General features: G+C 35.6%; 1 protein-coding gene across 1 annotated transcript; it reads left to right on the forward strand.

The window, feature by feature from the left end:
- The first annotated feature begins 458 nt into the window (after window positions 1–458).
- On the forward strand, window positions 459–5372 carry LOC149531686 (L-type lectin-domain containing receptor kinase VIII.2-like). The gene is made up of 3 exons (XM_089811041.1): window positions 459–2832; window positions 4249–4655; window positions 4730–5372. Exons 1-3 carry the CDS (start codon window positions 2144–2146, stop codon window positions 5233–5235), a joined length of 1602 nt encoding a protein of 533 aa, XP_089667167.1. The 5' UTR covers window positions 459–2143; the 3' UTR covers window positions 5236–5372.
- The last annotated feature ends 7764 nt before the right edge of the window (window positions 5373–13136 follow it).

Raw genomic sequence — 13136 nt, forward strand, 5'->3', positions numbered from 1 at the left:
CATAGTACATATGAATTATATGACTATTATTTTATTAAAAATAGATCATAAATAAATATCTATGTAAAATAACTATTTATTTTTTATTAAATATAATTAAAGCTTTTATAAATTTGATATTTTTTATTAAATATAATTAAAGCTTTTATAAATTTGAAAGATCAGTTATATATTAGGGAAGCACACATTTAAAAAAACACTGTATAGATCAACAACACTAAAATTAAAATCCATAGAACCCATCACAACACTTTTGATTGATTTAATTAATTGATTATCAATATAATTTATCAAATTTCATCCTCTCGCAACTTTAAGAGTTAATGTTAATATAAAATGTTCTAAAAACAATTGTGATAATATGACAGTTGCACTCCAGCCTACAACGTAAAAGCAGTTTCCCATTGTGCATTTGTACAAATGAAAGCTAAAGATATGGAGAGATGGCGATTAATTTATGAGAACGAGACATCATGAAGCATTGCTGTAATACAAGAGTTTGTGGCTGCATTCCCATGAGGTTTAGCAGGCCTACGCAAAAATCGCATTATTCCAGCATCTAAGGAATTTTTATCTGTCATTTTAAATCATTGTATACACGCAACACGTTATAATCATTCTGCAAACTATATGACAAATAGATGAGGACAATGTCTTGTCTGAAAAATGGAGTATGAAAAGAGCGCGTGAAGGTTGTTGACGTGCAGCATTGTGAGCAATAAGAATTGTCTTCTCATCTTTAAACAATTTCGATCAGACAAATGCCCATCTCCATTATTTTATGCTGAGCAGATAAAAATCTCAGATTTAACCTTCGTTGAATCAGAAAGTTTCCACTGTAAAAAACCCTTCCAACGAGATTGTTTGAAACGTTGTTCTAGGGAAAAAAACTTATATAAATACTCAAGCTCACCAAGAAGTCTCTCGAGGCCCGGACACATAAATGATCTGATGGCTCATGAAAAATTCGAGATGGTCAAAGTCGGGCTTGAAACTTGACCGTGTGAAGGATCTTAGGACTTTGCTGCAGAGAATATTTGAAATACCATATATGCACAAGGGGTTAGCCCAAGAATTTCTGTATGGGTTGAATGCAAATCTAAGCAAAGATAGGAAGAAAATTCAATCCTAAAGGTTCAGTACAGTTCAGATGTAGAGAAAAATTCTACACTGCGGTTGCAGAGAGATTTCAAATCTCAGAATAGAAAGTTTTCTGGTAAGGCACAAATTCAAGATTCCTAGCAATTTTCTGGTAAGGCTCAAATTCAAAGCTTCGAAGCAAATTTTCTGGCAAGGCATGAATTCAAGCTTGGATGCAAATATAAAAATGTGACGGTCTAGGGAAAACCTCAATCTCAAGATTAGTTGAGCTGCAAAAGGGATTTAATAAGAGATACGGGCAAGAACTCAGAACAAGAAATTTCTTCTGAAGCTCAATGTGCATAAACAATTTGAATTAGTCTCGGAAAATCTTAAAGGTGTTTTCAGTGAGAAATATGCTGGGGCTAGCTAACCCCAACAATTTGTGCTGATGCTCTCTGTCTAGAGGTTCAGTAGAATTAGGCTCAGAGAATTCTTCCAACTTTAGAGAATCTCCAATAGAGAGTAGGGAAAATCTTTAAGTTCAGGGGCAGAGATTTTGAATTTGGATGGCAGGAAGTTTTGAAGAGCATATGTGCAGCCTTTAGCAAAAGTAATTTCTCCTGCTTTTACTTTTGAAGGTGTAAGAGAGTAAATTTCAGGAGCGGACAAGATTATCAAAGCTCCATCAAATAACAGATTCTCGAACTCAGCTGCAGAGAATATTTCCAGTTAGGGTAGGAATAGCTTGAAGACAGGGGGAAACATTAGCTATCTGGAGAGAAGATTTCCAGTAAGGGCATAAATAACTTGAAGACTAGGGAAAATCTCACCTGGACTGCTGCAATGAAGATTCCAGACTTCTTGAAGATAAGATTTTCAGTAAGACGCAGTAATCGTTGCCCAAGCAATTTCTCTCAATTTTATAATTGACGAGACTTATCGAGAAGATTTCTGAAATTTTGTCACTTGATAGATTTTCAAGTTCAGTTGCTAAGAAGATCCCCAATTAGAGATACAGCTAGGGCATAAAATATTTAAAATCTTTGGAGCCAAAATAAACATGTGCTTGAATTTCATGGGCACTTATGGTCAGAGTCTAGCTTTATGTCTGATTTTCTTGTTTGGATCAGAGGCCACGTCAAAGTTACCCTTCGTCAATTTCAGCTATCCAACGTTCGAATCCCCGGATGGCATTGAAACCCTAGGAAACGCTACATTCGAGAACAGCGTGCTACAGCTAACGGCCGACGGGCTGGCTCATAGCATTGGAAGGGCCGTGTACTCTAAACCAATAAAGATCTGTGATCGAGCCACGGGGCTCACACTTTCCTTCGAGACTACTTTCACTCTCTCCATTAAAAGGCCTGAATTCAATGGCAGTGGCGACGGCCTGGCGTTTGGGCTTTTTTCGCACAAATTAATCCCAAACAATAGCGGTGGCGGCAACCTTGGCCTTTACAATTCAACTTCCAGTAAGAGCAATTACGGAGTGGCTGTTGAATTTGATCTGTACATGAATCCATTTGACCCGGATAACAATCATGTTGGCCTGGATCTCAACAATGTTAGCTCTGCCTGCGTGTCGATGCTGAGAAATTACGGGATCAATCTAGGAGCTGGAAATGAAATCAATGTGAAGATCGAATACGATGGAGTTACAGGAAGACTGAATGTCTACGCCATTAATGCTTCTCTTGGAGATCCTGGCATCACAGATTTGGTCCTCTCTTGTCAGTTGAATATTTCCAGGTACATTGTCAACCCTTTTCACAATTTTTTCCCCTCTCATCCATTTTAATCTGTGAAAGGAGATGAAACTACAGATAGAGAAAATTTTAAGGTGTTATAAAAAAAACTAGGTAGCCATATTGTATCACATTAGGTAGTTTTACCGGGTAGAAAAAAACTAGGTGGTTTTACATATAACATTCTTTAACAGCGTCTGAATCCCAATCTGAATGTAAGGTAGTACACAAGATTTGAGAGGTCGAATGTTTAAAGATATTGAATATTAAAAGAGATGTTCTTTTTAAATGTTTTTCTTAAAACTAGAGGGGAAGAGATAGTTTGATCATAGATACTTCTTAATTACGGTTTTTAAAATAGTTCACAAAATAGCTGATTCGCTTTGAACATTAACTACCAGTAGATGAGACTTTTTGATATTTTTGTCAAAAATTGAAATCTTTACATTTTTTTAGGGGCCCACGTTATCCCTAGTGGCTGCTAGGTGTTTTCTCCTAGTGCTGATTTCATATTAATCTTTCATTACAATGATAGACAGAGAGTCCCTTCATTTTGATTGTAGAAGTTTAAGTTTTCTTAGTATTTTTTTGATTAAGATGAGTTAAACTATTATGAAATATTATTAGAATTTCATTTTATAGTTTTTGAGTAAAACTCATTGATCTATGTTTAAGGAGTAGTTTATAACGACTCATTTCATTCTTCACAATCACATGTTATAATTTATAAAACAATAAATATATACACTTGCAAAAATAGATCACATGTTTCAACCATGATCACCATCATATCTCTAGTAATTGTAAAAAATAGTTTAACAAAAATTAGAAAATGGAAACAAAAATTGTAACAAGTATCAATTTTTTAAGATTGAAATAATTATTAAAAATAAAATAATCTAAATATTGTTAGACAAATCTATGAATATAATATGGGAGATTATATTCTACATAGAACAATCAATCTACAATAACAACTTTATAGAGTTTTGAGAATCTTGATGAAAAGGATCACATCATTACAGTTGAACTATACTATATCATTTTTGCCATTTATCACAAATAATATGATGACCAATTTTAGCATTCTTATTACAAAAATATATAAGGATATTGTTGTTATAAAAAATATATTGTAATCTTTAATTTTGTAGATTCTCAATTCTAAAGATTATTAAAAATAATAACTTAATATAAAAATGTAATATTTGAAATAATAACTTAATATAAAAATGTAATATTTGTTCTCTAAAAGTAAATTCATTTCTAGTTATTAGAAAAATAATAAATTCTTAAATATTTTAAGTATTTGTCATGTTTTTACAATCCAAGACAGCATTTGTTTCTTTCCTTACTATTAAAATCTCTACTGTTTTAAATTGGTTGTTATCTAAATCATATTTAATTTTTATACTTGTAGGTATATAGTTGGCGAAGAGGTATTTGTGGGATTTTCTGCTAGCACAGGTGACGACAGTGAGTACCATACAATTCACTCATGGACATTGAAGATGTGCTCTGGCGAATCCCAATACAGAATAAATAAGGTGCTAGTAGCAACATTAACTGTTTCTTCATTTTCACTGGCACTCCTCCTTGCAATACTGTTGTACATAGTAAGGAAAAAGAGGACAAAAATCCCATTAACACCAACCAGTGAGGCCGGGAGATCAAACCCAGCATCCGACCTAAGTAAGGAAATAACAAAGGCCTGCGATTGGGATGTGTTTCTAAAAAAATTCTCATACGAGGACCTCAATCGTGCCACTAACAACTTCGATCCCAAACAACTCCTCGGCGAAGGTGGATTTGGAGATGTCTACAAAGGTACAATTTTTATTATTATCAGTCCACTTTAAAAAGTGCATTAATTCCACGTGGACTGACGCATTTCCCCGCAGGGAGCATACGATGCGGCGATTCAGAGTGGGCAGTGGCGGTGAAGCGATTCTCACAGAGCTCGAGCCAGAGCGAGAGAGAGTACCTTTTGGAGGTTATAATAATCGAGCGCCTACGACATCGAAACCTGGTGCAGCTGCAAGGGTGGTGCCACGAAGGCAGAGAGCTACTCCTCGTCTATGACTACATGCCCAACGGCAGCGTGGACCAGATCCTCTATGACTCCTCCATCCCACTGCAGTGGCCCCACCGCCTCAACATCTGTCGAGGCCTGGCAGCGGCGCTCCTCTACCTCCATGAGGAGTGCGAGTACACAGTGGTCCACTGTGACGTCAAGACCAGCAACGTCATGGTCGACTCCACTATGACGCCCACCTCGGCGACTTCGGCCTCGCCCACTTCCTCCACCTCTCCACCACCACCTCCACCTCTCTCGCCACCAGCATCGATGGTGGCACTATCAGCTACATTGCGCCGAAAAGATCCCTCACCAAAAAAGCCACCCTAGAGTCCGACGTCTTTAGCTACGGTGTCGTGCTCTTGGAGATCGCCTGCAGGCGTCACCCGTTAGACGTTGTTGCCACCGACCCCGGTGATGTCGTTCTGGTGGAGGTCGTCTGGAGGTTGGTGAAAGAGGAGAGGCTGCTGGAGGCGGCTGATCTGGGGCTGGACGGTCGATTTGACCCAGACCAGATGGAGCGCGTTCTGACCGTTGGATTGCTAAGATGAACAACAAAATCACTCGATTGTTGCAGGTTGTAAATGTTCTTCCATGTGGTAGTAGCAGATTTTACGACAGATTCTATGGCTTTCATCAACACAAGACATGTGTTGAACTTAAGAGTGAGCTTTTCTTTATCTTGTTAGAAACAATAGTCCACCAAGATAATTGAGAGGCGAGGGACGAGGGGGTGGGGATGGGGTTCAATCAGTTATCCAACAATTAAAAAATTTATCAACTTTAAACAATCTTATCCATTCAACTAAAGTAGACGGCAACCATAACAAGATGCACATAGACAATTACACCAGATATGTTAACTAGGGAAATCCATGATCAAAGGGAAAACCCTAGTGGGAATGATGGACCCTATTAGGAGTCTATTACAACATTTAGTACATATGAGTCCCTATTAGGAGACTTTGAATCCTTGTTAGAAGATTCCAAGCCTTTTAGGAATCGTGCCAACCCTATTAGAAGTTGTAGAAGATAGAAGGACCCACTGTCCAAACAACTTCTGGGTCAAGATCATTGAACTCACTGTCCAACTGATCTCCCAACTATTCCTTGTAGAATAATTGTATGTATTGTACTTTAACTTCTTTCTATTAGAAATAATAGTCCACCAAGATAACTCAGAGGGGAGGGTGGGGTGGGGTGAATCATTTATCCAATAATTAAAGCATTTATCTTCCTTATAACAAGACACACATAGACAATTACACTAGATATGTTAACTAGGGAAACCTTTGGTCAAAGGGAAAACCTTGGTGGGAATGATGTCCACAAGATAATTTACTAATATAAATATTCCTTGTTAGAGGATGGACCCTGTTAGGAGTCTATTACAATATTTAGTACATATGAGTCCCTATTATGAGACTTTGAATCCTTTTTAGGAGATTCCAACCCTATTAGGAGATATAGAAGACAGATGAATCCACTATCCAAACAACTTCTGAGGCAAGACAACTGAACTAACTATGCAACTGATCTCTCAACTACCTTGCATAATAATTGTGTGTATTGTACTGTAAACTTCTTTCCTCTGTCTTGTCAACCAGACCAATCACTGTTAGACCTTGTAGACTGGGTCACGAACCTTGGATCCAAGTATCAAACTTCTGATCACACAATAAAAGCTCAGCAATGAAGTTTCCTTCACTTATGCTCAGCTCATCTTATCTTCGCATTCCACTCTTCAATAATTCACATACATCCATACATTCTTATTTTTTATAAAGGAAAATGTTCTTCTTTTATACTGAATCCATAAAACAATTTCCTGAGTCGGTTGTTACACCTTCTTAATTAATTATTATAGGACCACATTAAGAACATGTTACACTTAGCGATAACATTAATATTCCTCCTTGCAACTTGAATAACTTTTTGTACACATAACATTATGATGAGTGAACTTAGCCATGCCATCACCAACATGTCTTCTTCACATCTATAACTTTGGCTTCTCAGAATAATAAATCTACTAAGAGATATAAAAAGTTTACCAAAACATGCCTTTGTAAAGTCTATCTCAGAACTATTTTTACTAAAACATGCATAGCTTCTTCCAAACTTAATATCTTATGCTTCTAAGGTTAGCTGCATATACTAGACACTTAGTTATACCTCTCTTTAACCTTGCTATTGATAATGCTCGATGATCTATTCATATCAACTTGATCTTTCTGTTGTTCTTCTGTCAGATAACACAAAAAATTGCTATGTTGACATCAATGACAAACACAATCATGAATGTAACATATCATCATGATAATGATCTACAATACTCCCCCATAAGAATATTATCAGAATTCATGCTTCCAACAATCTCCCCCTTTGGAATTGATGGTAACATAGATGAAAAACATCTAGTTCCAAAAATACCAACAAAAGACTGTTAACCTTTCTTTTCAAATCCTCTTCATCAGTCATTCTCCCAAATTATTTTCTTCCAAACTATTAAACTTCTCCCGAACATGTTGCACTTGCTTGTTTTTCATGTTGAACTTCTCCCCCATTGACATCAATGTCAAAGGTTTCAAAAACCATCAAAACTCTAATACAACAAATTCTTACTTAGCTCAAGTGTCCAAAGACACTCTTCAAAAACAACATCCAATAAGAGTCCTTGATGACTCTATCCATCATAGATACTCCCCTATCCAGGAAGCATCAACATTCAATCCATACAAAAACAATGCTCTGTTACACTGGATTGATGCACTTTTTGCATATCTACTCTGATGTAGGAAGGGGCGTAACCCCTAGCATACCTCACAAATACTTAAACGTCTCTTTGGGAAGAGGCTTAGTGAAAATATCTGCAATCTGCACTTTTGTGCTTACATACTCCAATCTAATTTCCTTTTCTGCAAATTTCTCTCTCAAGATTTGATACTTGATAGAAATGTGTTTGATCTTAGAATGCAACACTGGATTCTTTGACATATTTATTGTGCTTGTGTTGTCATAGTATATGACAACAGGCTCACTAAATTCTATCCTTATATCCTTCAGCATCTACTTCATCCAAACAACTTGATTACAATTGTTTTATATTGTAACATATTATGCTTATGTTGTACTTTGTGAGGTACAATCCTTCTTCTTTCTTAGCCAAGAAACCAATCTTCCTCCAAGAAAGAAGGCTCCGCCACCAGTGCTCTTTCTGTCATTCATACTACCTATCCAATCTGCATCGGTGTAAGCATATAGAGTGAAATCATTAGATTTATCATAACACAATCCAAACTCTAGCATTCATTTTAGGTATCTAAATATTCTTTTTATTGTTGCATAATGTGCTTCTTTGGGATCATCTTGAAATCTTACAACAATTCCAACTGCATTTGCTATATCCGACCTTGTGCGAATCAAATATTGCAATCCTCCGATCATAGATCTGTACTTCTTTTTCTCAATAGTAGGTGTCTTATACTTTGTAGATAACTTATGTCCAATTACCATAGGTGTTTCAATGGGTTTACATGTTTCCAAACCAAACCTTTTCGATAAATCTTTCAAATTCTTAGTCTAAGAAATAAAGATTCCTTCTTCGTCCTGCACAATTTGTAATCTTAGAAAATATTTCATCTGTCCTATCATGCTCATTTCAAATTTCTTCTTCATTTCTTCTGCAAACATGTCACTTTCATCATCATTTTCTCCAAATATGATATCATCAATTTCTTTCCAATAGAGATTACTATCTTTCATACCTTTGCTATATCCGAGCTTTGTCAAATTCTTGTCCAACCTTGCATACCAAGTTCTAGGTGCTTTCTTTAAACCATACAATGCTTTCTTTAGTTCGCATACTATGTCCTTGTCATCTATCAAGGGACAACCTTCAAGTTATTCTATGCATGCCTCTTCTTCAAGTTCTCCATTTAGAAATGTTGACTTGACATCCATCTGATATTCTTTGAATTTCTTAAGTGTTGCATAGGCTAATAATAACCTTACTGCTTCTATTCTTGTCACAGGAGCATAAGTATCATCATAGTATATTCCTTCTTGCTATGAGTAACCTTTTCATACCAATCATGCTTTGTTCCTTACAACTTTTCCTTGTTCATTCATCTTGTTTCTGAATACCCATTTAGTTCCTATCACATTCTTGTTTGTTGGTCTAGGGACCAATTCCCATGTCTCATTCTTTATTATCTAATCCAATTCCTCTTTTGTATGCTCCTTTGTCAAGATCTCATCAACTTTCAAGGCATATTGATATACTTCCTCCACACTTTCCAATTTCACAAAACTTATTTCATCTTGAATTCCAAATCTCAAACCATTCAGGTACATTGCAGCTTTCCCGACCTCATCATCCACATGTCCAAATCTAATATCTAATCTATAGAATTCCTCAGTATAGTCCTTCACAATCATGTTCTTTTGTCTCAAATTTTGCATCTTTCTCAACAAGATAACTTGGTAATCAGCAAGAAGGAACTTCTTCTTCATCTTGTCACCAATTTCAACCAGGTCCTAATCTTCTCTTTCCCTCTTCTTTCTCTATTAGTTTACGAATGCTCCCACCATAGTGAGGCATGACCTTTTAACCTAGTGACTGCAATCTTCCCCTTTCCATTATCAAGAGTGCCTTCAAACTCAGAGAAATTTTCCATATTAGAGATCCAATTCAACACAACTTTGGTGTCCAATTTTCTATAATAAGGAACAACTTCCACATGAGGCTTTGAATGTGCCCTAGACAATACTCTCAATAATATTTCCTCATCTTGATCTTCCTTGGGTTCTAGATTAGGGTTTGTTATTATTACTTCATCATCACTCACATCATCAAGATATGGTCCTCTCCTCTAGGTTGTCTCCACTTCAAGGCCCTACCTGAAGATCCTTGGAACAATGATTCAATACAAGCCAAGATTATTTTTTAACAAGTATGAATGCACAAGACAACATAATACATGGATCACAAAGATCACAACAAAAGACTACACCAAAAATCCCAGCAACCAACAAATCTCCAAATGCAACAACCTAATTGACATGGCCAAATAGAAGAATGAAAGCCAAAGATGATATTACAACACAAAATATGTGATCTTTCAAATCATGGAACCACAAGAAATCCTAAAGGGTACTCAAAAGCCCAAATTTCATTCTCGAAAAAATAGCGGAGAGGCCCCCTATTTTTCATGCAAGAGAATAACAACTGACAGTCTCGTGCAAGTAAGTACCTCTTTGTAATGCCCCACCAAGGGATCCAAAGAATTAACCTAGAATTTCACTAAGATTGGTAACATTTTTATTTTTTTTTACATGAAAGTAAATACCATACATAACTTATTCACAATAACGGAAGCAATAGCAATGCCCATCTGAAAAGTAAACATAACATACATAACAGATTACATTCTTTAAGATCCCTTAACATTGAATTACATACATGAATCCATCTAGTACAAGACCAAATAAAATAATAATGATAAGTCCAATGTTCATACATTACATTTCCAAATGTTCAATCATCCACTATACATGTCATAGGGGATGAAGGCTTAAAAGAATATACATATGTGAAATAAGGTACATCATCCTATTCTAATCCATGATACATCAAAGTAGAGATAATCACATGATACATCATCATAAAAGACATATACATCCATCATAAGATCAAACATAAGTAACTAAGTGCACGGTTCCTCCCAACCATTAATAGCATTATTAGACCATCGTGGGCCCTAGCCATCCCTCCGTGCATAACATCCCAAATAACCGAAGAGATCATCGGTATTAACATAGTAGGAATGTCACTCCTAACATATACAACATCATATGTAGAAAGTAATCTAACATGCAAATATAAGCATAAGATAACATCATCTAACATATGTTAATCATCAATGAAAGGATACATATCCACCATCACGAAGGATGCATCAGCCACGATGTCTCAATGAATCTCAAATGATAAGAGTGGAAAATACACTACCACTCGACCGCGTGGTACCTAAGTGGTCCACTCCCACCGTGCTGAGGAGATAATCTCAAGTCCCAAACAGGCTATCCATAACACATAGCACAAATCTCTATAGTCCAAAAATCCTAAAAGTATACTAACTCAAAGGTTTCAATCACAAAACTAACATCTAATCCCAGAGGCACACAATGACATGTAGGAACCTACTATGCAAGAAAAAAAGTTTCGTCGCAATTATCACATACAAGTTACCCTGGCAGTTAGCTAAATTCCACGGGTCCATACTAATTTCATGCGGCCACTAGTACCCTCTCATACTGATGAGGCATACTATGGAATGCAAGGTCGCAACCATGCGTCTCACTACTCCCATCCTAGCCTGTACAAGCACTCAAGGTATGGGCGAGAAAAAAACACTTATCTTTTTAGGTTCATTTTGTTAGTATTAGGTGTGAATGTTATCACTTATTAATCCAACTTACAATGAGTTACCCTAGAAGCCTCTTAGGGCCCCAGCGCCCATTGCAAGCCACTTCCCGTCACTACATGCAGATATCCTACCCTAATGCTCATGGACTCATAAATTTCAAAATCACAAAAGATAATCCATAAAATCATCAAATATGCATAAAAGCATCAAATCTCCATGAGCAAACATCCATAGAAAATCATGAACACAACAGCTCTCTATTGGCAACTAAAGTATCACTAATAATCAAAGTATCCAATGGTTCTCAATAACCAAAATGTATATCTCAATCATACTGATCGAAGACTCCAAAAATGGTTGAGTCAAACATGTCACAACATGACATCATCAAGAATAAATCCACATCTCAGTCCCATCATGGCGACTAGAAAATAATCAAGGATATCTGATCGATAACTCAAAAATGATTAGCTCAAGTGTCTCACACACATACATCTCAGCTTCACACATGAAGACTGATGAACAAATACAAACAGTAAATACAAATATTTCATAGAGCATACAATCACATTACCATGGTTGGGCTTATAAAGATCGAGACCAAATAAGATCAACATGCCAACACATCTCATAACCCCCGAGCCTCTGGTAACAACCTAGGACTGGTCAACACTAGTTAACCCAAAACCCAAAACAAGAAGCATATAGAATACACGATGCAAACACATGTTTTGGTTTTGCTAAGTTTTCAAATTTGAATTTAAAAGTCTCAGTTTACGTATTCCCAAATTATATTAAGTGGAGAAAGTTCACATTTTTCCTAACCCATGTATTTGTTTGATAGATAAAAGTTTCTCCTCAAAACTATTAGACTCCATTTGCTAATTGTACTAATAATATTTTGTCTATATAAACATTGTTTGAAAAAGATCCCTATCACAAATCAATAAGACTCATTGTAGATTTTAACATGAATAATCTCTAAATTCTTAACATTATCATCTTCATTAAACAACTTTAAAATTGTTTAATATATATTAAATAGTATTCAATATACATTATAAAAATTCCACTATATAAACTATATTAAAATCTCTTTTCTTTTAATTTCTCTCATTTAAAAATCCATTTACTTAGATTGACTAATAATTAATTACACTTCTTCTACTATTAACTAATCTTAATTAAATTTGATTTAATTAGATTAGATAATAAATCATATAAAACTAATGCATATTAATAAGATTCTAATAAGGGAAGATTGCAATAATATCTTTAATCCATTCCATGCTTTGGTATATTATTTTTTTGTGAAGTTTTAGCATAAAGAACTCTTGGTTATGGGAAATGGAGAAATATCTGTCCTTGAATAAAACAGTCTCAATACGACGGCCATATTTCCCTAATGAACCATTGGATCGGGCTAAAATTGAATATGTTGGAGAGGGCCAAGTTGCGCCAATTCTGACTGGAGCGATCGAATAAATTTGATCACAATAAAAAGTTATGAATGACTGAGTTCGGGTCTATCCAAGGGGCAGCGACAGGGCAGTTGTGATGAATTAAAAATTTCCTCTTAAAATAATTGTTCTCTAAATTTAACCATAAAAGGGTTTATTCATACGCATCCAAAAATATAATTGATAGAAAGATCACATCTAATCATTCAAATTTTCACCATAAAATTTCTATTTTAATTCCAAATCTTGTCTTTCTAATTTAATACAAATTCGAACCCAAATCCGATTCATATCTAATTATTTCTCCCTAATTGGATCTAGGGTTTTTCTATTGTTTTCT

The sequence above is a fragment of the Cupressus sempervirens genome, chromosome 11, assembly GCF_028749045.1.
Source record: "Cupressus sempervirens isolate cs-2001-9-10 chromosome 11, ASM2874904v1, whole genome shotgun sequence".
NCBI classification, from domain to species: domain Eukaryota; kingdom Viridiplantae; phylum Streptophyta; class Pinopsida; order Cupressales; family Cupressaceae; genus Cupressus; species Cupressus sempervirens.